The following is a 26,327-nucleotide window of genomic DNA, read 5'->3' on the forward strand; positions in this document are numbered from 1 at the left end:
TCTCTAAACGACGTGGCTTCAGCTACGTTGATTTATTGACCTTCCTTAAAAAATAATAATAAAATAATCCGTGACGCAATCTGGGAAGTGGAATTTAAAAAAACCGAAACCTATTTAGCAGGGTATGCTGGGAGTTGTAGGAACACAGGTTTAGCCCTAGTAAAGCAGCACTACTATAGGTGGAGGTGTCGCGTAGGGCGGACTACGCTGATTCGCATTCCTTCTCATTGGTTGGAGAGCTGTCCGCCCTCATTTTCTCTGTCGCCGCAATAAGACGCTAAGATTTGGGGCAGGGGCATAATTTGGTGGAGTCGTTTAGACCGGTCGCTTCAACATGTCCGAGCAATCCGAGTCCAGCGGCCTCAGCGATGATGCAGCCTTCAATCATTGTTCCGACCCCGATCCCAGTACGAAGGTAAAGGGAGAAAAAGATGTTGTAACGGGGGGAACGGGGGTATTTCCAAAATTGCAAGGCGGTATTGGAAACGCCTTGGTCTATTGCGAGCGACTTTCCCCTTTGCAAGGCATGTGCGAAGAGAACGCTTAGTGCTCTTCGATAAAAGGACGGACTTCTTCACGCAGCGCAAACTATGGACTTCCTTGTCGCGAGATGTAACTTGGCTTTCAAAGGATACTAATAAGCATGTCTAGGATTGCAGCCTTAGTCTAGCATTTCCTCTCAATTTAATTATTACTATTGCTGTAGGATTTTATAGTTAGATTTTATTAGATTTTCACATAGTAGTTAAATTTATAATCACATTCGATTTTATTTGTATGTATTCACTTCTATTCTGAAATTGAGGAAGTTTGCATTACCTTGGCCTAAAATTAGAAGTATCCTCACCTGTCCTCTACAGAATTATGTCTGTAGGAACAATATTATGTGTGAACTAGCACTTAATGGTGATCCTCTTAATATAAAGTGGTTCACACTGCATATTCTGAAATTCATGTGTTATGGTTTTCTTAAAATATAGAACAATGAAGCATAATCTGTTCATCTATACAAAACAGTATAATTATTTGTTCATCTACACAAAACAGTATGGTGTCTGTACAGTTCTATTTTGCTGTGTTGACTCCTGTAAGTACTGTTTTGGCTTTAGCTATTTTTGTGCCTATATTGGAAATTATTCAGGTAGAAAATTACATCCCAATGCCTTTCACAATTCACAGTAGTCTAACAAATTACATCTTTCCATAGGATTTTCTGTTGCAACAGACAATGTTAAGAATAAAAGATCCTAAAAAGTCACTGGATTTTTATACTAGAGTTCTTGGAATGACGTAAGTACAAACTGTTTTTGGCTAGTTTCAATGGTCTATTCTTCTAAAAAGCAAGCATGCCCGTCCTACAAAGATGTGAGATTTGAGACATAATTGCATGACCTACTTTCCACATGGCTTAGGAAATTTAACAAATTTTAGCTAGAGCGGTTGAATCCAGTTGTGCCCTTACGTTTGTGGAATGGCCTTTTAATATAGTGAGTCCCTCTGCTAATGGAAGAAGAGGGGAAGTAATTTTTGCTGAAGCCTTCTGCGTCCCCTGGACATCTACTCCAGAGGTTGGGTGAACCTCCAGAACAGTGTGGAAGGGGGCTGTTGGGGAATTGGTGAAAATCTTTCTCCCCTTCCCTTTAATAAAAGGCCTCAGTTAGAACAAAGCCTTCTGCAGATGGAACAGCTCTTTCTGTTATTACAAGGGCTCCATTGGATACTGCCCAAGGTTTCTTAATAATCCAAATTAGGGACTCAAAACTTTAAAACTGGGCAGAAAAGTTCTCTTTATCTTATAAAGTGTGAAGTGATCCAAGTCATCCACCCACCCACCCTAACCAGTTAATAGAAGATAGGCAGTTCTACTGAGTGCCAATGAGACACCATTCCCAATTGAAAATCGCCTTCCTCAGCAATAATACTGCGTTCTTGCCTTCATCCCAGGCCCAAGTATCCCATTTACTGGAAATGATGCCAAAGCGCAAGTGGGAGAATTCCCAGACTGCAGATTCCTATTCGCAGAGGCTGAAAAACTTTTCTCTTAACAATGGGAAGCAATGTACTTTTTATTTATTTATTTATTTATTACATTTTTATACCGCCCAATAGCCGAAGCTCTCTGGGCGGTTCACAAAAATTAAAACCATAATAAAACAACCAACAGGTTAAAAGCACAAATACAAAATACAGTATAAAAAGCACATACTTTTTGCTGTTCATGTTAATTAAAGTTGGCTTTTGGTTCATGCTGAGTAATGTCTGTCACTGGGCTTGTTCAGCCAGGTCAGTTATCCTGGTGTTTGGAACACTGACTCATGATGATGTAAATAATTTACCAGATGTAATATTAATCATTCTGTGGGAAGTTTGACTACCTGAGCTGGGAAGAAGTACCAGCAAGTTTGTGCGCTTAGGCTGCAGTCCTATGTATGTTTAGACAGAAAGAAGTCTAAACATACATAGGAAACCCACCAATTTGGAATTTATTAAAGAAAAACCGCACTATTTTCATCTTGGCTTCCAAGCAGTATTCCCAAATGGAATTGCATGTCCCCTGTCAGTTCCCTTGGGCTCAGCCTTTGAAGCTCACTAAAGTCTCATGTCCTTCAGGGCTGCTTTTAGACCACAATCCCACACTTACCTCTGAGTAAGTCCAATCTAACTCTGAGGGGCTTACTTCTGTGTAAACATCTGTAGGATTGTGTTGTTAATGTCCCAGGAGCCAGGTACTGTTCAGTTGGAAGTGAATTCTATTAGGGATAGAATAATGGCTGTATGGATGGTACACAGTTCACTTCTTTTTCCTGGGATAGGAGTATTAATCTTGGTACAATTTCTATTTTTCCTTTTGCTTAATTTGTAGAGCCCAATCACTTTGCTTGTCCTGGAATATAGATCTTGCTGTCCTTTCAATAGCTTGAACAGTCATGACCATCCTCTTGCTGTACGTTTTTTTAAAAACGAATAAGACTATTAATGAACAAAGAATAAAAATTAATCTGTGGCTTTGTTTAGAACTTCCCAGATTTTTAAGGAGTCCATCTACAAAAATGTTACATTTAGGACTGGTATCTCCAAATGGGCCTGATAAAAGTAAAACCAACAAGTGATACTTTTCTTAGAAAAACAAAATGCTAGTGTTTATTTTAAAAAATATATGTACTTTAGCTTTGATGGAAGGGGAGAAATTATCTTTCTGCAGGATGTTATTTTTATTGTGTGTCTTTGTTTTAAGGTGTTTTTTTTTTAAAAAAAATGGTTGTGTATTTCTTAAAATTAAAGGATATGCAGCAGCCAAGACCTTTCGCTTCTTATTGTTTGTTGCATTCAGATGGGACATTGCACTATATTGCACTATACGGTCACTGAAAAGGTACTGGTAGGAATATCATGTTTGGCTTGAATGTGCTTTCGGTATGTTTGTGATAAGCAGCTGTAAATATTAAATTTCAAGAGTTTTTGCAGCGAAAAGACAAAATTATCCTGTGGTGTTATCAAGTCGAAGAGCTGAATCCAGAGAAGAGTGAGTAAAGCTGTACTCATGCAATGGGGCTTTCCTGGTTCCTTCCTCCATTATGCCCTCGAAGCAACTTCTGATGGAAAATTGGAAGAACTTAAGACTGCCTTTGCGCATGTAGAAGTGTCTTTCTGCTTGCACAAGACAATACCAAGCCTAACAAATATATTATAAGATTTCTTCTGGTTTGCATCAAATGAAGTGAATTTTGGTCTTTGCATAACTTATATAGTCTAAGGTGCCAAAGAATCATTTGATGCACAAGTGAGAACTTGGTTACAGATCCATTAATGTGAAGGGTGGCATCCTTTTACTTTTTCCCACCAATTACCATGTGGTTCTCTTCTAGCCTAATCCAGAAGTGTGACTTCCCTGCTATGAAATTCTCCCTCTACTTCCTGGCTTATGAAGATAAAAATGATATTCCAAAAGATATGAAGGAGAAAACGGCATGGGCCTTTTCTAGGAAGGCTACTCTAGAGCTGACACAGTGCGTGTTAAAACTGTATTGATCAAGTCATGGGATATTGTTTGGATATAAGTGTGTGTATGCTTTGTTTATGTTTGTAGCTAGGCTGTTTTTATATTATGCTTAATACTGTATTTTAAAGTTGTTTAATCATTGTAAACTGCCCAGGGAAGGTTAGCTATGGGGTGGGGGAGGTATAGAAATGTAATAAATGAAATGAGCTGGAAAAGGGCAAGTAAAGTGATTAAGGGGCTGGAGCATCTCCTCTATGAGGGAAGGTTATACCAACTGAAATTGTTTATCTTGGAAAAAAAGGAGGCTAAGGGGAGACATGATAGAGGTGTACCAAATTATGCATGGTGTGGAAAATATGGATAGGGAGACACTTTTCTCCCTATCTCATAATACCAGAACCCGGGGTCATCCCATGAAGCTGATTGGTGGGAAAATCAGGACAAATAAAAGGAAGTACTTCTTCACACAGCGCATAGTTTATGGAATTCACTACCACAAGATGTAGTGATGGTCACCAATTTGGATGGCTTTAAAACGGGATTGGATAAATTCCTGGAGGAGAAGGCTATCTATGGCAACTAGCCCTGATGGTTATGTGCTATCTCCAGTATCAGAGGCCATAAGCTTATATACACCAGATGCTGGGGATCGTGGGTGGGAGGGTGCTGTTGCACCATGTCCTGCTTTGTTGGTCCTTGGCCAACAAAGGTAACAACAAAGTCCTTGGCCAGCTGGTTGGCCACTATGTGAACAGAGTGCTAGACTACATGGACCCTTGGTCTGATCCAGGATGGCCCTTCTTATGTTCTTATTTTATCTGTCCTGAATTTTTTTATTGACATGCGGTATCTTTTTTCATTGTTCCAAATTCCCCCTTTCCTTTCTTCCAGTAACTGGGGCACAGAAAATGATGAGAATCAAACTTACCACAGTGGCAATTCAGACCCCAGAGGATTTGGTATGTTGTAAAGAAAGCCATCAACTTATAAATAGAATTGCAAAATAAAGCCTGTCTTAACTATTGTGTAGCAAATATGTTAGTGTAGTCCAGCTTCAGACTTTTGTATCTTAAAAGCTAATTGGATTGGCTCATACAGTGTGTACAAAGTCAAAATGGATTCTCACTTTTTTGGGCGGGGCTAGTTTAAGGTTCTTTCAGTAAGCAAGCTAATTTCTTAGTCTGAGATCCTTGGAAAGTGTAATGTCAAACACACTGGTTAGGTGTGTTTTTAGTTTATACTATGGAATATTATCTCCACCTTTTATGTTGTAAAAATAATCAATTTGCAATAGTGTTTTATGAAAGAAGGCTTTATTTAAATATGCACTAAATGTACCATTGCTTTTGATTGCTTCAGGTCACATTGGAATTGCTGTTCCTGATGTAAATGCAGCTTGCAAAAGATTTGAGGAACTGGGAGTGAAATTTGTTAAAAAACCAGATGATGGTAAGTAAGTCTTCACTGTAAACCAGTGGATCGAGTTTGCATCCTTGTGCATACCACTGGATAAGTATGAGCCAGTGTGGTGTAGTGGCTAAAGTGTTGGACTGGGAGTCGGGAGATCCGGGTTCTAGTCCCCACTCGGCCATGGAAACCCACTGGGTGACTTTGGCAGTCACAGACTCTCAGCTCAACCCACCTCACAGGGTTGCTGTGAGGATAAAGTGGAGAGGAGGATTATGCATGCTGCCTTGGGTTCCTTGGAAGAAAAAAGGCAGGATATAAATAAATAAATAAATAAATAAATAAATAAATAAAATCTGTGACAAGCAGCACAGTCAAGATTAAAACAACAAAGAGACTTTTGGCACTTTAAAGGCAAATTTATTATGGAATGAGCTTTCATGGACTAAAGCCCACTTCATCTGATGCATGAAGTGTAACCCTTAATAGACTGTCCAGTTGTGCTTTCTACAGCTGGTGCACAAGCTGCACCCCTACGTGGGGAAGGAGAATCTGGCCCAGTGATTCATGCTTTAATTACCTCTTGTTTAGACTACTGTAATGGGCTGTACATAGGGTTGCCCTTAAAATGTTCTGAAGTGACAGTGTTCAGAGTCCGATTCAAGTAGTTTTGATCTATAAAGCTTTAAAAGGCTTGGGGCCAGGATATCTGAAAGTCCACCATGTCCTGTATGAGCCTGCTCCTAATCTGCAGTCTTTAGGAGAAGCCCTCCTCTATGTCCCAACACCAAGAGAGGTTAGGTTGGTAGAAATAAGAGGCAGGGCTTTTTTTTGCAACTGCAGCATGCTAACTGGAATGCTGTATTGAAGGTGACTGGTTGGCTTCATCCCTGCCAGGTTTTAGACATGCTGTAAAAGCTGCACTGTTTTGCTTGGCCTTTGATGTATTTTGTTTTAAAAGATGTTTTAGTTCTGCTTTTATATTCTGATGTGATATTTGTCATGTTATTGTATTATTTTATAGTGAATGTTGCCTTGAGATCCCTGGTAGGCAGAGAAGTGATTTATAAATGGCTTTAATAAATAATACTGTGAGGCTGCTTAAACATGAGTGTGTACAAGGATGCCTGCCTGCTTACCTTTGAAACAGATGATAGGTGCTAGGTCCTGCCACGTCCCCAAGTAGAGTAACTTGAGAAGACAAGGGGCTGAGCTTGAAGTTTGAGATATCGCTATCGCCACATCTCCACCCGAGGTGTATGTCATAGCAAATGCATCTTTAAAAAAAAGGAATCAGGATGATGTGTATGGGGTGGGTAGGCTGGGGGGAGTGTTAATAAATGCTGTGACTCTCAGATTTCAGTTGTTTGTAAGTGGGGTTCTGTTGTATTAGCCCGCATAGATAAAATTAGGTTGTTTTATCTTTTTTTAATCCAGTTATGTGAAGTATTGGGAGGTAGCAGTGTTTAAGCTCGTAGTGCTGTATGCTTGGACCTAAGTTGCTTAATATCAGTAGCTATCTTGGGCCTTCCAGTGAAATAGGAAGTAAAAATGAACATCTGAAATTGCTTGTCACCTTCTCATGGAGAATACACACAGATTAATCTTCAGCCTTCCCCAACCAGCCACCCTCCAAATGTGTTGGACCACAGCTCCCATCATTCCATGCTGGTTGGGGATTATGGGGATTGTAGTCCAACACATTTAGGGATTGCCAGGTTGGGGATGGCCGTTTTAGACGCTTGAAAACCTGGATTGTTGGAATCTCTCCTTTAAAAATAAATTTTAAAAATGCTTAATTAAATATTCATCTTTTATAGGTAAAATGAAAGGGCTGGCTTTTATCCAGGATCCTGATGGCTACTGGATTGAAATTCTGAATCCTAATAGCATGGTGACCCTGATCTCTGTTTGAACTACTGCACCGTTACCTTTCATCAAGAGGCTGAAAATGCTTAACAGTCTCCTCCTGTTTGTAAGGTGTATATTTGATTTAAGGGAAGAAAGTTTATATAGTCCCAAAAGCCCATGTAGTATACTCCAGTAGTCTCATATTATAATTCTCCTCCTGCTCCATGTGTTTTTCAAATTGGCCTATTGCCCTAAAGAGGTTTTAGCATAAATATTTGGAGGAAATGGCCACATTCATACTGTTCTCCAAACTCGGGTTCTTACATGCTTCCCCTCCTCTTTCTTCTTGCTTTGTGAGCAAGAATAAAATTGTCCAAATAAAATGTTAGTTTTGGGTAGGAAACATTGCTGCATTTGCATTATTTGCTAACAAAAGACAGGAATGGCTAATTACATCTTTAACTGTATGAAGATGGCAAATACTAAAAGATCATGAGCTGGAAGAGAATACTGAAGTATTTCTCCTTTTTCTTCTGATTGCAAATTGCTTTTAACCATTGTGGAAATTTATTTGGGCTCTCTATTTGGCAATAATCGGAAGAATTTCAGGGCATCTTGTAAAATAAATCTATCTTGACCACTTCATGCGGATAAAAGAAGCTTACAGTGCAATCCTATATATGTCTACTCAGAAGTAAGTCCATTGATTTCTAGGGGGTCTACTCCCAGGTAAGGTAGGATTGTACCCTTATTCTGCATTGCTGCTGAGCCCAACTGGTAGTGACATTAAAAACACACTATTCTAGAACAGGTACTCCACATGCCTATCACCCAAGTACACAAGATAGTATTTTCCTATCAAGGAAATAGCAATGTATGATTAAAGATGAGCAGGCAACGCCATGCTCCCCATGTGTTTCCTCATTGACATGAATGCTAATAACAGGTGCCCAGAAGAGTGGGATGCCAACTCATTTCTTTCCAGCTGGACACTTTTTTAAAAAACCAACCCCACACACTTTGACCACTACTAGTAAGTGCACTCATACCAGCTGTTAAGACACTAGGTGATACACATTGACACTTTAATTTTTTTAAAAAGTGTTGTGTTTGTATGTAAAGTTTTCTATCTTGGCATGGTTATATTTTTGATCCTAACATATTCTAAACCCTTGACATCTAAAATACTAATCTGCTGCGTACTGTGATGACTCTCCTTACCTACCTCTCTTTTTCCAAGTAAAATTGACTTCTAGTTCTATCTGGGTAACCCTGAGGTTTACAAATCTGACACATGAGCCAGTTAGTATTTATCAGTGGTTCTATTAGCACATTTAGGCTATGCAACTTACACTACACTTTGCCAAATATCCCTAACAAAACTGTCATAGTAATTGGTGTTGCATTGTTAGCAGCACTTTAGATCTTTTTAGGATTAATCAACTTTGAGTGCACTGTGGCATCGAATAAAAAATATTTATTTTCAAGTTACAAGTGCTGTGTGACATTCTTTTGCCAGAACACGCGCAAGAAGATGTAGATCAGAATCCAAATCATTCCGCCATGTCTCATCAGTCCAAATCCTGGGTTTGGCACCCTCTCACATTACTTGTTCAGATTATGTGCTTTGCAGAGGAGAGGAAACAATTGCAGTGACCTCTCCATGATCCTTGAACAGAACGGATGGTAGGGCCCAGGTCAAGTAGGCCATCTCAAACGTAGGAAGTTCTACCAGGTCAGATTATGTGTCCATCTAACCCAGAATTATCTATTCTGACTGGCAGCATTTTTCCAGAGTCTCAGGCCAAAAGTGGTCTTTCATCACCTGATCCTTTTGTAGCAGGAGATGCCAAGGATTAAAACAGAGACTTTGCAAATGCAATTGCTCTACCACCGAACCCATCGAACTAAGGTTCATTTTCCCCCACCCATGCGTAGACTAAAAGACACAGAGCCTCCTGAGGAATATATTCGAAAGGTGTGGTCTAGACTAGGAAGGAAGGCTTGTATTTCCGCATTCAAAAGGGCCCACATGACCTGGTGGATAGGGAAAACTGTTGGGTTATTGTGCCAGAACTTTTCTCTCCTGGAACTCTGTTTGTGCTCAGAAACAAACACACATCACGCAGGTCTTACACAGCAGAGCTGGTTTATTTCCTTCAGGCTTCTGTGCAGTCCAAATCAGATCAGTTCAGATCAGCACACTGAGGCATGCACAGAGAGCAGTGATCATAGAGCAGTGATCAGTAAGCAGTGATCAGAGAGCAGTGATCAGTTCCATTTTTTACACAAGTGAGAAACTATATACAGATCTACACAATTCTTATCTACATTACATACAGCTGTGATGAGGCTAACTTAGAATCTTGGCAAGGTTCCCAGAACAGCCTCTATCTCAAGGTAATTGCCCACAGATAGACTTTCTCTGTTTAACCCTGAGATAGCCATACACACACAATTTTAATGACTAAGCAAGTATTTCTTTCATATACTTAACAGTCCTCCTCTTGCGCATGTTGTTTAAATTGTATTACAATCTGAGACCCAGCTTTAAAACATCTCTTTGTGTTTTACCATTGAACGTTCCACCTGTCCTTTCTCATTTTGTTTTACTTTGAATACCCATTTACAGGTAATGGCTTTACGACCTTCAGGTAAAGGTACTAGCTCCCACGTTTCATTTTTTTCCATTGCTCTGATTTCCTCTGACATTGCTTCATGCCAGCCCTGAGCTTCTGTAGGTTCCATTTCCTGAATTTCCTCAAATGAAGTAGGTTCATAGGCTATTAGTAAAGCTCTATGAGAAACCTGTTTGCTTTGGTATTCATCTGAGTAACGAATTGGAGCTTTGCGTTCCCTTTCTGATCGTCTTTGGCATAGTTACAGGCATAGTTTCCTCCTTTACAGCTTCTTCCCCCTCCCTCTCTTGCTGAGATTGTTCAGGAATTTCTTCTGTTTCTACAGCTTTCTGTTCTACAGGCAAACTTACATACTGTTTTGTTTCCTGCATTTGTTCATGAAAAACTACATCTCTGCTCACAATTACACTTTTGTGATATGGAGACCACAAACGATAGCCTTTTGTTTGTGTATCATATCCCAACAGTTTACATTCCAAACCTCTCTGAGCTAGTTTTCCTGGTCTGTTTTCTTTCTGAATATGAGCAAAACATTTACTTCCAAAAACCCGTATATGTGACACTCTAGGTTTTCTTTTGTAAAACATTTCATATGGGGTTTTTTCATGTACAGAGTGGTAAAGCCTGTTTAACAAATAATTTGAGGTGGACAAAGCTTCTGCCCAGAACAGATTAGACAATCCTGACTCTTTCAATAGAGCTCTTAACATGTTCTGCAAGGTTCTGTTTTTCCTTTCTGCAACTCCATTTTGAAATGGTGAATATGGAGCAGTAAGGTCATGTTGTATACCCTCATCACTGAGGAATTTTTTTAATTGGTTGCTAAGAAATTCACCTCCCCGGTCCGTTCTTAGATTAGCTATAGGTTCTTTAAATCTATTTTTACTCCACTTAACAAACGCTTTAAACTTTCCAAAAGTTTCACTCTTCTGTTTTAACACATACACAAATCCAAATCTACTGTAATCATCAACAATAGACAAGAAAAATCTGTTTCCTCCTTGACTTGTCTCAAAAGGACCTGCAAGATCTGCATGAATTAATTCAAAAATTCTTTTTGTTGTTCTCTCACTATGTTTTGGAATGTTTGACTTATGACACTTGGTTTCACTGCATACATTACATTCTACATAGTTAGAACATGGTTTGATTTTCACCCCTTCACACAATTCTGGAATCTTAGAAATTGTTTTATAGTTAGCATGACCAAACCTTTTATGAGTTAAATGGATACACTCTTGGTGTGGTTTGCAATTGGCTATTGTTTTTGTTGTGACTTTGCTGGCTACAACTTCATTTTCTGTACAAGTATTAATCACATACAAAGATTCTTTCATTATTCCCTGCACACACACCTTGTTTCCCTGTTTTATAGTACAATTTTCTTCAGTAAAACAAACCTCATACCCCATTTCTGTTAACTGAAACACACTTAGAAGGTTTGTTTCTAATTCTGGTACATATAAAACACTTTGTAGTTCAACTCCCAGACAATCAAAATATACATTACCCACACCACAAATCTGGATTTTTATTCCATTTGCAAGGGTAACACACTTTTGCTCTGAAGTAGAAGTTTCCAAGGTTACAAATGAAAGTTTGTCTTTTGCCATACTTATTGAAGCCCCAGAGTCCAAAAACCAAGGATTCATTGTCTCTTTGACTCTTGCTAGAAGACACTTCTTTGTTAATTCAGCTTCATTCATGTTGTTTTCTTCTCTCCACTTTGCTGTTGACTGCTTTTTCTTCTTGTTGTTGCAATCCCGCCTTAAGTGTCCTGTGGAACCACAGTTAAAGCATTTCCTTGCCTTTAATGCAGCCACCACATCAGAAGATTTATGGCTTTGTTGAAATTCAGCCACAGGATGTTTAAAGCTCTGTTGTTTTGAAGCTTGTCTTCTTTCATAGGTTTCCAGTAGTTTTCCCGCTACATACTCGAGGGTTAAATTTTTCTCCTCTTGACTTTCCATCATGGTGACAACCGCGTCGTACGATGAATCAAGACTTGACAAAATCACATAGACTTGGTGTATAGTTGTAAACTCCATCCCTCGTGCCCTGAGTTGATTGAAGATTTCTCTCATGCTTTTCAAATGGTTTGACATAGACTCCCCTGGTTTCAGCTTCATTCCATACAGCTTCCGGGTTAGAATTATTTTACTGCCCGCTGTTTCTCTTTGATATACAGCTTGTAGCGCATTCCAGCACTCTTTTGATGTATTCAAAAACTGAATGAAGGAAATTTGAGAGTCTTCCACAGCTAATGCAATAACTGCCATTGCTTTTGCATCGTCCTTAAACCATTTAGCATTCTGTGGATCTGCTCTATCTGGTGGATCCTCTGTGACTACATACCACAGTTCAGCCTGAATCAGATACATTTGCGTTTTGTAAGACCATAATGCATAGTTAGAGTCATTCAGCTTTTCTAACAATTGATGCAAACCAGACATATTAGCTCCTGCCATTTCCTCTGCTTTAGGAATTGGTATCTCACCGTCCTCCTGCTCAGAGTCCTCCTCAGAGTCAGCCGACTGAGATTTTTCCTCACTTTGCAGCACTGGCTTTAGCTTGATGTCTTCCTTCATCAACAGTTTTCTGTTTTAGAAGACTCCTGGTTCTGATACTGCACCGTTCCCACCAAGTTCTGGTTCTTCTGCCTGGGTTAGGCTTGCGTAGGCTTCCTGGACTGGACTGGGCCCATAACCTTTGTTGGGTTATTGTGCCAGAACTTTTCTCTCCTGGAACTCTGTTTGTGCTCAGAAACAAACACACATCACGCAGGTCTTACACAGCAGAGCTGGTTTATTTCCTTCAGGCTTCTGTGCAGTCCAAATCAGATCAGTTCAGATCAGCACACTGAGGCATGCACAGAGAGCAGTGATCATAGAGCAGTGATCAGTAAGCAGTGATCAGAGAGCAGTGATCAGTTCCATTTTTTACACAAGTGAGAAACTATATACAGATCTACACAATTCTTATCTACATTACATACAGCTGTGATGAGGCTAACTTAGAATCTTGGCAAGGTTCCCAGAACAGCCTCTATCTCAAGGTAATTGCCCACAGATAGACTTTCTCTGTTTAACCCTGAGATAGCCATACACACAATTTTAATGACTAAGCAAGTATTTCTTTCATATACTTAACAAAAACTACCAAATGCTAGGAGGGAGGAACAGAGAAGGCAGGAAATTAGTTCTTGTTAAGAGGCTGCAAGCTGCTGTGGGTTGAAGGAGGGAGGAATGCCAGCATAAGGCAACCCCGTTCCGGCACTGACCCCATAACAAAACCTGAAACAAGGAGCGATATGTGCATATATCTTTGAGAGCCTGCAATTTTTAGATACTTCCTGGAAGCCTGAGCAGGACCTCTCCCTCTTGGTTCAGGCTTTGTGGTTAGTATATTACTCCTATACATGGGTGGTGGTGGGGGAGTCTGCTGTGAAGGAATCCAAGTAACGTTTATGCTGGTTGGACAACAGAGTTTAGGGATGGACTACCAGGGAAGCAGATCAGATCCTGAGGTTTCAGCAAAATTACCACCACCACACTTCCAGCACAAAGAAATACAAGGCAACCAGTATCCTGTATTTGGCTAGCAGCCGTACACAAACTCATTAACTGGGAAATTATGCAATTCAGGAACAGCAGCAAGTAACTTCCCATAGGTACCACGAGAGCGCAGTACTTCAACCAATCAAAATGTTATATCTAGATATCAGCAACATTGCAGCACTACCACCTGTCATAATATTGAACCCAACCATTACTATAGTGGTTGTCCAAGAGAAACAACATAAATTAAGAAGCTGCAGTGTTATTACTACCCTGAATCCTAGACTTACAAATGGCAAAGCAATCTGTGATAAACTTCACAATTTGTTGGCTATGTTCGTATTATGACTTCTGAAAATATCTTTGGATTTGATATTTGGATGAGAGTTAAAGGTAATGCATATAAGCAACGTTCTTAGAATCTTAATGCAGGATAACTTTTCATCTTTAATACTTAATTGAAAAGCTTTCTACTAGTTAACATACTGTTGAAAGTCCATAGGGTATGTATAAATAAATCAATTAAAAAGTATTTGTCATAATGGGTAGAATTCACAAATGGGAAGAGAAATCATTAATGCAAAACAACTTTGCTTTTTGGGGACTAGTGAGAAGGCTGCATAATTTTGAAGAAGGCATGCAGAGAATACGGTACCATATAAGTGTCACTAGTTCTTCTCATTTAGTTAAAAGTAGAGATGATCAAACATGGAAATTAGTTTCCTTCTTCCTCTCTTTGCTTCATATCCCCCTTCAGGTAATCAGTATCTTGCTGTTATCTGTGGAAGACGTTGAATACTGTAGGGGAATGACTCAGACCAAGAGCTGTGTAACAATTTCACAGTCTAAGGTGGTAGAGCATGTTATAGTCTTGGGAGAACTTTCCCAAAACTGCAAAATATGTAGACTACTTTCAGATGCGAATAGCAAAAGGACAGCATAGTGTTTTTAAAACTGAGTTCCTGTATACACCAAAGGAAATATTTATACACAGAAATTGAAAACTGTTAACTTAAATATTTTATTTATTTATGGATAGTGTTACTTGAACCAATCTTACACTTTTGTTTCAGAGTGCCAGGGGTTATTTAAAGTGGCTCAGTAATGATGGCAGCTATTTGGAGGCTACCAAAAACTACAGATCTGATTAGGTGCTCATAGAATAGTAGAGTTGGAAGGTGCCTATAAGGCCATTGTGTCCAACCCCCTGCTCAATGCAGGAATCCATCCTAAAGCATTCCTGACAGATGGCTGTCCAGCTGCCTCTTGATGCCTCTAGTGTGGGAGAGCCCGCAACCTCCTTAAGTAATTGGTTCCATTGTTATACTGCTCTTACAGTCAGGAAGTTTTTCCTGATGTCAAGATGGCTTCCTGTAACTTGAGCCCATTATTCCATGTCCTGCACTCTGGGAGGATTGGGAAGAACTCATGGCCCTCCTCTGCGTGACAACCTTTCAAGTATTTGAAGAGTGTTATCATGTCTCCCCTCAGTCTTCTCTTCTCAAGGCTAAGGTAGGGAAGAATGCAGTATTTGCACACTGCTATGGCTACTGATTAGTCCACAGATTATTATTATTATTATTTATTTATATAGCACCATCATATGAATAGGTCATGTGGAAAGCTCACATGGTACAAACTTGAATCCTGTACAGATCAGGCCTTTTTTACATGCATAACTCAAGAACGTATGCATATTTCTGCCTGCCATAGTTGAAAACTTATAGCCCTTCCAGATGTTAGTGCATTGTGCAGCTATTCCATCTTCCTCAATGGGTGCTGAAAACATAAGTGCCATGGTGGATCAGACTGAAGGTCCATCTAGTCCAGCACAGCTGTCGACCAGGGACCCACAAACAGGATATTGTGCAACAGCACCCTCCCACCCATGTTGCACAGCAACTAGTGCACACAGGCTTACTGCCTATGATAGCACATAACTTGTGTCTCTTTGGTAAGAAACATTATGGAAGAAGTGACAAGAGAATGGGAGGGTTACAAATTGAAGACGTCACCGTAAAATGCCATCAATGAGGCACACTAAAAGCCTTGTCTGAAAGCACCTTTATAGAATTAACCTGCAAGGAAGGTTATGTTGGTCATTGTCTGTACCTGATTCACATTTCTAGTAGATAAAACTTGTTGTTGTTTTTAACTTCAGTATAAAGCTAGAGGGAAAATTTATTCCAGAAAGGAAAATTATTATTCAAGTGGAAGGAAATTTGGACTGAAATCCTAAATCCACTTCAATGGAATTTACAGCTGGGCAGTACTACTTGAGAACGAATGAAGAAAATTTGACAGATTACCCATGGACTCCAGGGAGGCAGATGAACGAGCCTTTGCCCTCGACCTCAAGCAGATGAACGGAGCCTGGTACAACTAAATCAACGGACCAAGCGAAGGCAGGCTTCCCCCCGCCGTTGCGTGCAGCCGGCTTGACCGAGCTGCATCTCTGCTCCCGGTCCGGTCTCTGACGGGCGGAATTCTGCTTAGCCGCTCTCAGCCTCTGCAAACTCAGCCTGCAATGTGGACATAATGGGCTTTGGAATGTGCACAGCCGGGGTTATTTTTTAAAAATCTTCCGAAACTAACAAGAAGAAACGTAGTGATGACCACCAATTTGGATGGGGATTACACACATTCTTGGAGAAGGCTATCAATGACTTCTAGTCCAGATGGCTGTATGCTACCTCAGGGTATCAGAGGCAGTATGCCTATCTACACCAGTTGCTGGGGAACATGGGTGGGAGGGTGCTTTTTGTGGGTTCCAGGGCAGCTGGCTGGCCACTGGACTAGATGGACCCTTGGTATGATTCAGCATGGCTCTTCTTATGTTCTTAGAAGTTTCACACGACTAAGTTTTTAAGTTAGTAAGAGCAGGGAGTCCTGTTTTCTTGGTACCTTTTATGCAGGGATGGAGGGGCGCGGACACACTGTATTAAAATCCTGCATTTCTCCATTGATTCCATGCGCAGCCTTCTCCCCCGCCCTCAGCAAGTTTAGTCAGAAAAAGTGGGAGAGATATAAAAATGACTTCTCCTATCTGCACTTGGAAAGTGCCTGTACACATTACGAGATGTTCCTCTCCAAGGTATTCATACCTCTGCCTTCCTGATTCATCTTATCCCGCCTCCCTGACGTTACTATGGACGTCAGCGCGCAGAGCAGCGGGAGCCGCCGTTGCTAGGTGACGTCAACGCGCAGGCAGACGCAGGAACGCCACAGCCGGCGGAGCGGGGAGGGGGGTGTTCCTGTTCGAGCGCTCAAGCCGGTATGTCTGGTGGTGGAGGTGGAAGGGGCTGGAAAGGGTCTCTCGCTCTGCGCGGGTTTATGCGCAGGGGTCCGCTTGCGCGGCTGGGGCTGCGGGTGGGTGGGGCAGGGAATGGCCATTTTAGCCCCATTCTTCTCCTGCCCTGCCCTTTCCCTTCCCTCCCCGCGTCCCACCCCCTTAGTGCTCTCTGTGCTTGGCGAAGGGGGTGGGTGTCAGTCGCTTATGGGGTCATGTACGTTTCTCTCGGGTTTATTTGAAGGCAGGCAGGCAGGCAGGGGGGAGTAGTCGCTTCAGCAGCAAACCAGGATTCCGAGGCGGTCACTACCTACCTTAACTAACTGTCCTTCGCGTCAAGGTGTGAGATGGGTGTAGGTGTGAATACCCTCGTGTGCTTTTCCTGGCGGTGGCTCTGTAGTCACCAATTCACACGAAGTTTTGAAGCTTTTTTTTTAGCCTGTGTCTTATGTAGGAGGCGAGGCGTGGGACACGGTTTGCTTAGTTCTGGGCCCGTCATGTGAACAGGCCTCTAAGCCAACCTTCCCCAACCTGATGCCGTCCAGATGTTTGGTACTTCAACTCCCAGAAACCCCTGCCATCATGGCCAATGGCCAGGAATGCTGGGAGTCGAAGTCCAAAACATCTGAAGATCTACTTTCTGCCCACCCGTTGTACAGGTTATAGAAATAGCATAGCCCCGTCCAGGTGGCTTGTAATCAATATTAGATGTTTGAAAACAACAGCTAACCAAGTATACTACAAATTATGCATTGATTGCATTTATAATTTTGTCATTTGCTAGAAGTACTGTTAGCATTCCAGAACTCTTCATCAGGCTAGGTGGTACAAAAAGCAGGAGATGGGGAATGAAGCAAAGCCCAAGAATAAGGACTTAAGTGCAAACCCCATTGCCACAAATTCTGTTTCTTTGCCCTCTGTTTTTTGTACCACCTAACCTGTAGAACTTGAAAACTTGCCCACTCTTGTGATAACTTTATTTAGTCTTAATAAAGGTATTGCCTAACTATGGATTTTGGTGTGTATCCCCCTTCCCCCCTTAGATATTACTCTGACTATACTCCTTGTCTCTGAACTTTTTGGAATCTATTTTAGGGTGATAGTGTGGAGAAGAACCCCAGTTTCGTCTTACCTTAGAAAAGGCCAGGCCTCATTTTAAAAGGCTACTTGCAGGCCCATAGCTTTGACTTGTATGACTTGAATTTCAAATCTTTTAAGAACTTCTTATCTTAATCATTGTCAAGTATTTTTTTTTATAAAAGCTGAGGAACTTGGCCTGTTTTCCCTTGTTGGCCCAGCCATTTAAGTTGGCATTCTGTATCCAGGTGTGGGATGGATACACTTCACACCAAGGCAATGCAGTTTCCTGCCCCTTTTGGTTCACTATGACTGAGGAGGGTTGGAGTTGCTTAGCTTGTCACAGTTCCCATGGGAAGAAGAAATTCACCTTCATGTACAGGAAGAAGAGGGAAATCACCCCTTCCTTGTTTTGCTGATGGAAACTGGTCTGTCGGCAGGAGGGGCTAACTGGATGCAAACCAAAGTAGGGGAATTTCCCCTGGTTACAGGGATTTCTTTTTTGTGCATGAATTACCAAAAAGTATTTGGGATTCAATTTTGAGAGCCCAAATAAAAGTGGGATGATTTTAAGAATTTGCTGGGGATCCTACATTCATGATTGACCTAGTACACTCCACAGTCAGTAACGCAGGGTTATATATAAGCCCATCATTGAAATAAAAGTAGAATTACAATTTCTGGCTTTGGGTAAATGTGATTGAATGCTGCCTGCATTTAACTATTTTCTGTTGAGTAATTATACTTTACTGTACTGTAGTGTATTCAATGGCAACTTCTTTGTTTCACCCATGTACTAAGTTACTTGCCCAGGTTTCTTGTTTTCCACATATAAAACTGATTTGCTGTATTTCTAATAATTTACTTACCATAATCAACTATCTCTAAATGGAACAATTTGTCTGAGCTGTCTCCTTTTGATGTCCAAGTGGTCATATTAGCTGTTTATATATGTGTACCTATGGGTAGACACAGTGCAAGATCTATTTAAACTCCATGCTGGAGTGCAATATGGACAAAAGATGTATTGAAATTAATCTCTTCTAAAGTTAGAAGAAAAAGTCTTAAGATAATTCATGGGTGGTAATTAACATTGGTTAAATATAGCTACATATTCTGGTCAGTTACACAAAAATGTTGGTGTAGCTGGTGAAAAAGGGGATATATGTATGTATGTGGTTGTCCTGTCCAATAGTACCTCAGTTTTAGTTCAAAGTCTTCAATGAGCCAGGAAAAATAATGGTGCAAATAATAAAACCTCACAGGCTCAGGATTATTGTTTAAACCATGGCTTGTCATTACTTGTGAACCCAGAACTGTGGGTTGTTCATTGGTTGTTTCGCCAGGCTACAGAGGCAATGAGCAAGAGCAGCGAAAATACCACAGCCACTCTACATGTCAGTCCAAACAATTTTGGGATGCAGGGAGGGAACAGGCAAAGGATTGCGTGAACAAACCATGGTTTCCATCAACTGCCAGAGAAACCCTGGGTAGGGCAACAAGCCATGGGTTAAATAAATGTGAACTAGGCCATTCTGTCTCGGCCTAACCTACCTCTCAAGATTGTTGTGAGGATAAAATGGGGGAGGGGGAGGTGAATGATGTATGCTGCCTTGAGTTCTTTGAAGCAAGGTGGGATATAAATACTATAGTCAATAACTACAAGTCTCCTTGGTCCAAGACCAACATGGTCGGATTTTTATGCCGCCATTCAGCCAAAAAAGGCTCTCACGGCGGCTTACAAAAGTATTTCTTGACAGTCCCTGCCCACAGGCTTACAATCTAAAAGACATGACACAAAAGGAAAGGGGATTGGGAGGGAGGAGGAGGAGGAGGAGGGGGAAAAGGAAAGCAAATTCAGGCACTACAATCTTAGTTGGAAAGTTCAGCAGTTACAGGTGACAGCAGGAGGGAGGGGGCTCTCAGCTAGAGCTGGAGCCAGGCACGGTGGAGAGGTGCCTGGCTGCTGCTTCCTCCCTCACTGGTGGCCTCTGCAGTGACAGTTGGGAGCAGGAGGGAGGGGGCTCTCAGCTGGAGCTGGAGCCAGGCACGGTGGAGAGGTGCCTGGCTGCTGCTTCCTCCCTCACTGGTGGCCTCTGCAGAGACAGTTGGTAGCAGGAGGGAGGGAGCTCTCAGCTGGAGCTGGAGCCAGGCACGGTGGAGAGGTGCCTGGCTGCTGCTTCCTCCCTCACTGGTAGCCTCTGCAGTGACAGTTGGGAGCAGGAGGGGGGGCTCTCAGCTGGAGTTGGACCCAGGCACGGTGGAGAGGTGCCTGGCTGCTGCTTCCTCCCTCACTGGTGGCCTCTGCAGAGACAGTTGATAGCAGGAGGAAAGGGGCTCTCAGCTGGAGCTGGACCCAGGCACGGTGGAGAAGTGCCTGGCTGCTACTTCCTCCCTCACTGGTGGCCTCTGCAGAGACAGTTGATAGCAGGAGGAAAGGGGCTCTCAGCTGGAGCTGGAGCCAGGCACGGTGGAGAAGTGCCTGGCTGCTACTTCCTCCCTCACTGGTGGCCTCTGCAGAGACAGTTGGTAGCAGGAGGGAGGGAGCTCTCAGCTGGAGCCAGGCACGGTGGAGAGGTGCCTGGCTGCTGCTTCCTCCCTCACTGGTAGCCTCTGCAGTGACAGTTGGGAGCAGGAGGGGGGGCTCTCAGCTGGAGTTGGACCCAGGCACGGTGGAGAGGTGCCTGGCTGCTGCTTCCTCCCTCACTGGTGGCCTCTGCAGAGACAGTTGATAGCAGGAGGAAAGGGGCTCTCAGCTGGAGCTGGACCCAGGCACGGTGGAGAGGTGCCTGGCTGCTACTTCCTCCCTCACTGGTGGCCTCTGCAGAGACAGTTGGTAGCAGGAGGGAGGGAGCTCTCAGCTGGAGCTGGACCCAGGCACGGTGGAGAGGTGCCTGGCTGCTGCTTCCTCCCTCACTGGTGGCCTCTATTAAAAATGTATACCTTGCCTTTTGAACCAGAAAGCTCTGAGAGATGGCTTGCAAATTAAAAATCCAAATACATATTAAACTACAAAAACATATAAATCAAACAACAACATAGAAACAAACAACAATTAATTAAACTACAACAACAACAAAGCAAAATGAACAAAAAACTGGTTCTCTGGGGTTAGCACTAACCACAAGCCGTGCTGTTGTACACAACACTTTGAACCACAGTTAGAGCCACTAACCCTGTTGCAGACGGTCCAACTGGGGTTAGAAAGTGACCAGGGTTTAGCAAAACGCATTGCACACTACACCTTAAACCCTGCTGTGTAACCAAAAGCCTTAACCGGCAGGGTTTAATTTGTCTTTTTAACAGGCCCATAGTGCCCTACAGACCTGTTGCCACTATTGAAAAGGTCATGTCTTGGGTAACCCTCAGTCGTACTGCAGACTATGGAGGAATATGGAGTAGGGAATATGGAGTGGAACAAAAGGGAACTAGATGTTTCAAAGCTTTTTCACCTAACTTCTTATAATCAGGAAAAACCTTCACCCAGAATTGGTCCAGTCTAAATTCTTTGAAAAATGATTTCAATGAATCATCACAAGTCACGTCAACAAGTGCATCTTGCTCTTCCACAGATAGAGTCGTTAGTTGTACATCACCACATTCAAAAGGATTCCTTATCCATGAGTTTTCAGGATTAAGTGCAGGGAAGTAATCTCTGAAGCTAGTCACTAAATCACGCAGGTGCTCAGTGGTGTTATATTTTACTTTTGGTAGAAATTTGTTGTCAGTGGACTCCAGAAATGAATGCTGAATATGTGAATGATGTCATGTACCCCCTGGGTGGGTTATGCGGACCACCAGTTGGGAACCACTGGCTTAGCATGTTGTCTGAACAGGGCCAAAAAGTGTTAGGGTTTTCAGTAGCTCTTGAAGCTACAAAATGGGTTTTTGAAAATGTGTACTGCTGTTTTTGTTTCTGAGTAACCAGAAGCCTTATCTTTCAGAAACCTTATCTTACACCTGAGCATTGTTTTCTGCTTCCATATGCACAGTGTCTAGAGAGATTTGAACCAGTGTCTCTTTGTAACTTGTTAAAACCCCTGGGTTTATTTGGCTACAGTTCACATTAACAATGCAGATGAATGTAAGTTAAGACCGTATAATTCTTATACTTGCTGGCTGCGTAAATACTTGCTAAACAGAGCATATTTATTGTTTCATTTATACATCTTGATCAAAGAGTGCCAGTCTGGGAAAGGCTGGCACTAAATATAAATATTTATAGAGTTTCAAATATTGGGTGATATTAAAATGCAATAAATAAAATATCCTAAATATAAGTTGTGTGTAAGTGAAATAATCAAATGGATATTCTGGGGTTTTATTCTCAAATAGGGAAGATCTCATAGAAAAGTATATATTTTATTTAAATGTGCACAGAACTTTATCTCCCCCAGAGTGGGAATTTAAAAAGTGGCTTCAAATTATGCACCATATGAGTGACATGAACTAGCAAAATGGCTAAAGCATATGTTCTGCAAATGCTATATCTCCCCTTGAGAGGTCTTTTAGGCTTTCCAAGTAAAGAGCATAAGGTTCATCTTTCAATAAAAGGTTCTTCAGTCTGAAAGCACACTGGGCATAGATACTTTCCCAGTAGAGCTTTTCAAGGGCTTATTAGTATCTCTGCCTTTATAAAATATGATTTGTTGAAAAGGCTTCCTATATGAATAATTGAAAATCCGTGTGATCTCAGTTTTGGAGAGTTAATCAGGCTCCTATGAGAATAGGTCATAAATACTTATATTCCAGCTAATTATGGATGAAAACTCTTGGTGTAGATTTCAATATTTAATTTGAGCACTGCTATACAGTTCTTAATTGATCTGCCCTGGTTACAGAATCAATTTTAACTTGTACAGAGTATTATAATTAGTGAGTTGGCTGAGTGTGTGGAAACCCCACAACATAATGATTTTGTTTCTTGTAATTTGTTTTATAAGGGCTTGTTTATTTGGAGCAGTTAGATTGGCAGTGTTATGTTCTGACACTTGCTTTCTTTACATTGGGACTTCCTTTTAGCAAAGTAACTTTCATATCAGTCATTTGATGAAAATTCATTTATGTTTATATTACTTTTAACTAATTTTAGAGGCGAGTACCTCTTTAATATTCTTCTGCTTTTTATAGGTGTAGGATAAACCATTCTCCTACAAGATGAGTAACAGTCACCCACTCCGTCCTTACACAGCAGTAGGTGAAATTGACCATGTTCATATTCTGTCCGATCATGTTGGTGTTCTGATGAATGGGGAGGAGTACAGCGATGTTACCTTTATAGTGGAAAAGAAACGTTTTCCTGCACACAGAGTGATTCTGGCAGCGAGATGCCAGTATTTCAGGTAAGGTCTAGGTTTTAATCAGATGTGCTTAGAGCTTCTGGGCAAGCAAGTTAATAAACTGATGTCATCTGTTCAATGCATGTGAGCTTTCTGAACACCTTAAGGCACAATGTTTTTAACTATGAAAAGATTTATTATGCTGTTGTATTTTGACCTTCATTACATAGGCATCCCAAATTAATGTGTTATATTTGAGGAGGATGAAAATGTAAGATGTTCACACATTTCTACATACTTGTCCCTGGGGAAAATCGTTATTGTGAATTAGTGGTGAAATGTAAATATGAGTCGCTTTTATAAAACATGAGTTAGAATTATGTAGCAGGGTGTGAGATTTCACATTTTATCTGTTCTTCACTTCTCTTTTGAAATGCAATTATATAGTAATTCCCATAGTTATGAAAGGCAACTCTGTCTCTCTCTATCCGAAAATGTAATATTTCTAAGATTTGTCGGTTCCTGGCAGTAGAAGCATTCAGGGTCTAATCAAAAGTCTAATTTTCTTACTAAATTTAACATACTTATTTTTGGTAGATGTAATTACTTTAACTGTAGTTTCTGATTAAGTCCCTTAAAAATTGCAGTATTTGGATGGCATATGGGGTTGAGAGTCTGAAGGGATTCCTGAAAGTGGAGGCAACTGCAGTGGGTGAAGTTCATGGCAGATGCCTCCACTCAGTTTTCAGGGATCACCCTTTCATGCTCAACCATCCACACTACAGCACATCCCATTCATGAAGGGTTCCACAGCCCTCTGTGTAACATTTTCAATGGGCTCTGTGGGTGGGTGGGGGGCTGATGGGGAAAGACCAACTGCAATTGTTCTGTAATTGCAGGAATTTCACTGGTAGGTGATGATATTCTATCTACTTTAAAGCTTATATGAAATATCTTATTTTTCATAAAATGCAATCTTTTCACAATTTTTTCTCTCTCTGCATTTGTACAGAGCATTGTTATATGGTGGAATGCGTGAATCTCAGCCTGAAGCAGAAATCCCTCTCCAAGATACCACTGCAGAGGCCTTTACAATGTTGTTAAAATATATTTACACAGGCCGTGCAACATTAAGAGATGAGAAGGAGGAGGTCCTTTTAGATTTCTTGAGTTTGGCACATAAATATGGATTCCCAGAACTGGAGGATTCTACCTCTGAGTATCTTTGCACCATCCTAAACATTCAGAATGTTTGCATGACCTACGATGTTGCTAGTCTCTACTTGCTTCCCAAGCTGACATGTATGTGCTACATGTTTATGGATAGGAATGCTCAAGAGGTGCTCTCCAGTGAAGGTTTTCTGTCGCTTTCTAAGGTGTGTCAGTTTTAAGCTTTCAGTTAAAAAAATCGCTTTGGGATTGTGAAAATGTTAGAAATACGAAGATTGTGTCCAAAAAACAGTGCAGCATTCATGGAGCACAATTTCTGTGCAATGTATGACTACATTCCCATCTTCCATATTTCTGGGATGACATTTCAATTGTGGTTTCCTTGGGAAAGTGCCAAGACTCAGATTTGAGAGGAGGGAGTTGTCCAACTCCTTTGGGCCTTCAATTGAAATACACATGGATTCTTATTGAGTGTACTTTCCTTCTATGTGTGCCCTCTATTCTCCCTCGCTAATATGAGACTCCTTGGTTGTGGATTCCTGCATTGAGCAGGGGGTTGGACTCGATGGCCTTGTAGGCCCCTTCCAACTTTGCTATACTATGATTCTATGTTCCACCCTAAAATATTTCAAGACTGATCATTTTTCTCTCCATGGGTTAGGCCCGGCCTTCTAAAATATATTTTGTATAACACCTGATTTAAGCACAACACAGATCTTGTTTTATTTATTTATGGTACAGGCTTCTGAATAGTTTAGAATTAATAGTTGGGGGGGAATCAACTTTGCACATAGGCTAACAATTGTGTCTACAAAGTTGTACTATACTCAGAAGTTATACCTTGGGTGTGAACTGAAAATGGTGAATATTCATCTAATTTTAGATCCTTGAGTGGTTTAGAAAAAAACGTTTTGAATGGTTTAGAAAAAACACAGATTTTTATAGAAGGTATAAACATTTTGGAGTTATGTTTTGTTAGATGTTGTGAGAATTTAGGTCAAGATACTACATAGAATTAACTTTATTGTAAAACAGAATTTGTATAGTTCATAAAGAATGGTTTATTTTTAGAATTCAATCATATATTGAGGTCAAGGGAGTACAGTTGTTGTTAGCATTCACTGTTATAATCTCAGATTCTGATATAATTACATAAACCTTTTTCTCTTGCTTTTTAGCCAGCTCTTCTCAGCATTGTACTGAGGGATTCATTTGCAGCTCCTGAGAAGGATATTTTCCAAGCCTTGATGAACTGGTGTAAACACAACCCCAAGGAAAATCATGCTGAAATTATGCAGGCAGTGCGCTTGCCACTGATGAGTTTGACAGAGCTTTTAAACGTTGTAAGGCCTTCTGGATTGCTATCGCCTGATGCCATTTTGGATGCCATTAAAATTCGATCGGAAAGTCGAGACATGGACCTCAACTATAGGGGCATGTTAAGTAAGCCACAATATTCCCAACTTGCAAGGCAAGGCTTTAAATGTTGGCCAATAAAAGTTAAATATAGGAAAACCTCTGATACTGAGTAAATGTTTACTAGCAGGAATACGTAGCTTGTAATTGTTGACATTTCATAATTCTAACCCTTGGACATCAGAAATACTTTCTATGTAACGCATTTGTTTCCAGCAAATTGATTGAATAGCAAAAAAGGTTGCATGAATGGAAGGCCATTGTTGCAACTCATCATTTGTTCTCCTTGCCTCTTCAGATTATTGGTAGTACTGTTGGATAATGTAGGCCATGGGAACATTGTGTGAGTCCAGTTTTGGGTGATTTCTCATACCCATTGTAGCCCCCTCGTGACATAGTCTGTGATGTTCAGAAGGATGCCTGCCCTGCAGGAGAGGCTTTTCGGTGGCACAGGAATCTGCAAGGGAGAGGAGAGGACTTCCTCTTGCAGAAGCATTGGTTCTTCTTCGTGGTCTCTGTGCATCATACGTATGGGCTCTGTGCCTGAGCTGAGCCTCGTTTCGGAAACATTCTCTATTTGAAGTAAATGTTTTTGGCAGGAACCCCTCCCCCACCAACTAGTATGCATGTTCCAGTGTGTTC

General features: G+C 41.2%; 2 protein-coding genes across 4 annotated transcripts in view; both read left to right on the top strand.

Annotated features, from left to right (window-relative positions):
• The first annotated feature begins 294 nt into the window (after positions 1 to 294).
• On the top strand, positions 295 to 8,351 carry GLO1 (glyoxalase I). The gene is made up of 6 exons (XM_063124187.1): positions 295 to 415; positions 1,208 to 1,290; positions 3,867 to 4,007; positions 4,892 to 4,959; positions 5,360 to 5,449; positions 7,228 to 8,351. The coding sequence occupies exons 1-6, from the start codon at positions 335 to 337 to the stop codon at positions 7,320 to 7,322; spliced, it is 558 nt and encodes a 185-aa protein (XP_062980257.1). The 5' UTR covers positions 295 to 334; the 3' UTR covers positions 7,323 to 8,351.
• Positions 8,352 to 16,687: 8,336 nt separating this feature from the next.
• BTBD9 (BTB domain containing 9) overlaps positions 16,688 to 26,327 on the top strand; it is a 185,794-nt gene continuing 176,154 nt past the window's right edge. Inside the window, exons 1-4 of one of the 3 annotated variants that reach the window (XM_063124189.1) lie at positions 16,688 to 16,728; positions 22,951 to 23,162; positions 24,112 to 24,475; positions 25,448 to 25,712. In XM_063124189.1, the coding sequence (XP_062980259.1) occupies positions 22,978 to 23,162; positions 24,112 to 24,475; positions 25,448 to 25,712 (814 nt within the window). In that variant the 5' untranslated portion in view covers positions 16,688 to 16,728; positions 22,951 to 22,977. Of the gene's footprint in view, positions 16,729 to 21,828; positions 21,905 to 22,950; positions 23,163 to 24,111; positions 24,476 to 25,447; positions 25,713 to 26,327 lie in introns of those variants that run through there. The other 2 variants (XM_063124191.1, XM_063124188.1) reach the window with 2 other exon arrangements.

Source organism: Elgaria multicarinata, chromosome 4 (assembly GCF_023053635.1).
Source record: "Elgaria multicarinata webbii isolate HBS135686 ecotype San Diego chromosome 4, rElgMul1.1.pri, whole genome shotgun sequence".
Classification (NCBI taxonomy): domain Eukaryota; kingdom Metazoa; phylum Chordata; class Lepidosauria; order Squamata; family Anguidae; genus Elgaria; species Elgaria multicarinata.

What these genes read in the sequence shown, in the direction of transcription:
- GLO1 (XM_063124187.1), top strand. Translation starts at nt 335, where the DNA reads ATGTCCGAGCAATCCGAGTCCAGCGGCCTCAGCGATGATGCAGCCTTC. An exon ending in ACCCCGATCCCAGTACGAAG is followed by an intron (nt 416 to 1,207) that starts GTAAAGGGAGAA and finishes ATCTTTCCATAG; the next exon opens with GATTTTCTGTTGCAACAGAC. An exon ending in ACTAGAGTTCTTGGAATGAC is followed by an intron (nt 1,291 to 3,866) that starts GTAAGTACAAAC and finishes GTTCTCTTCTAG; the next exon opens with CCTAATCCAGAAGTGTGACT.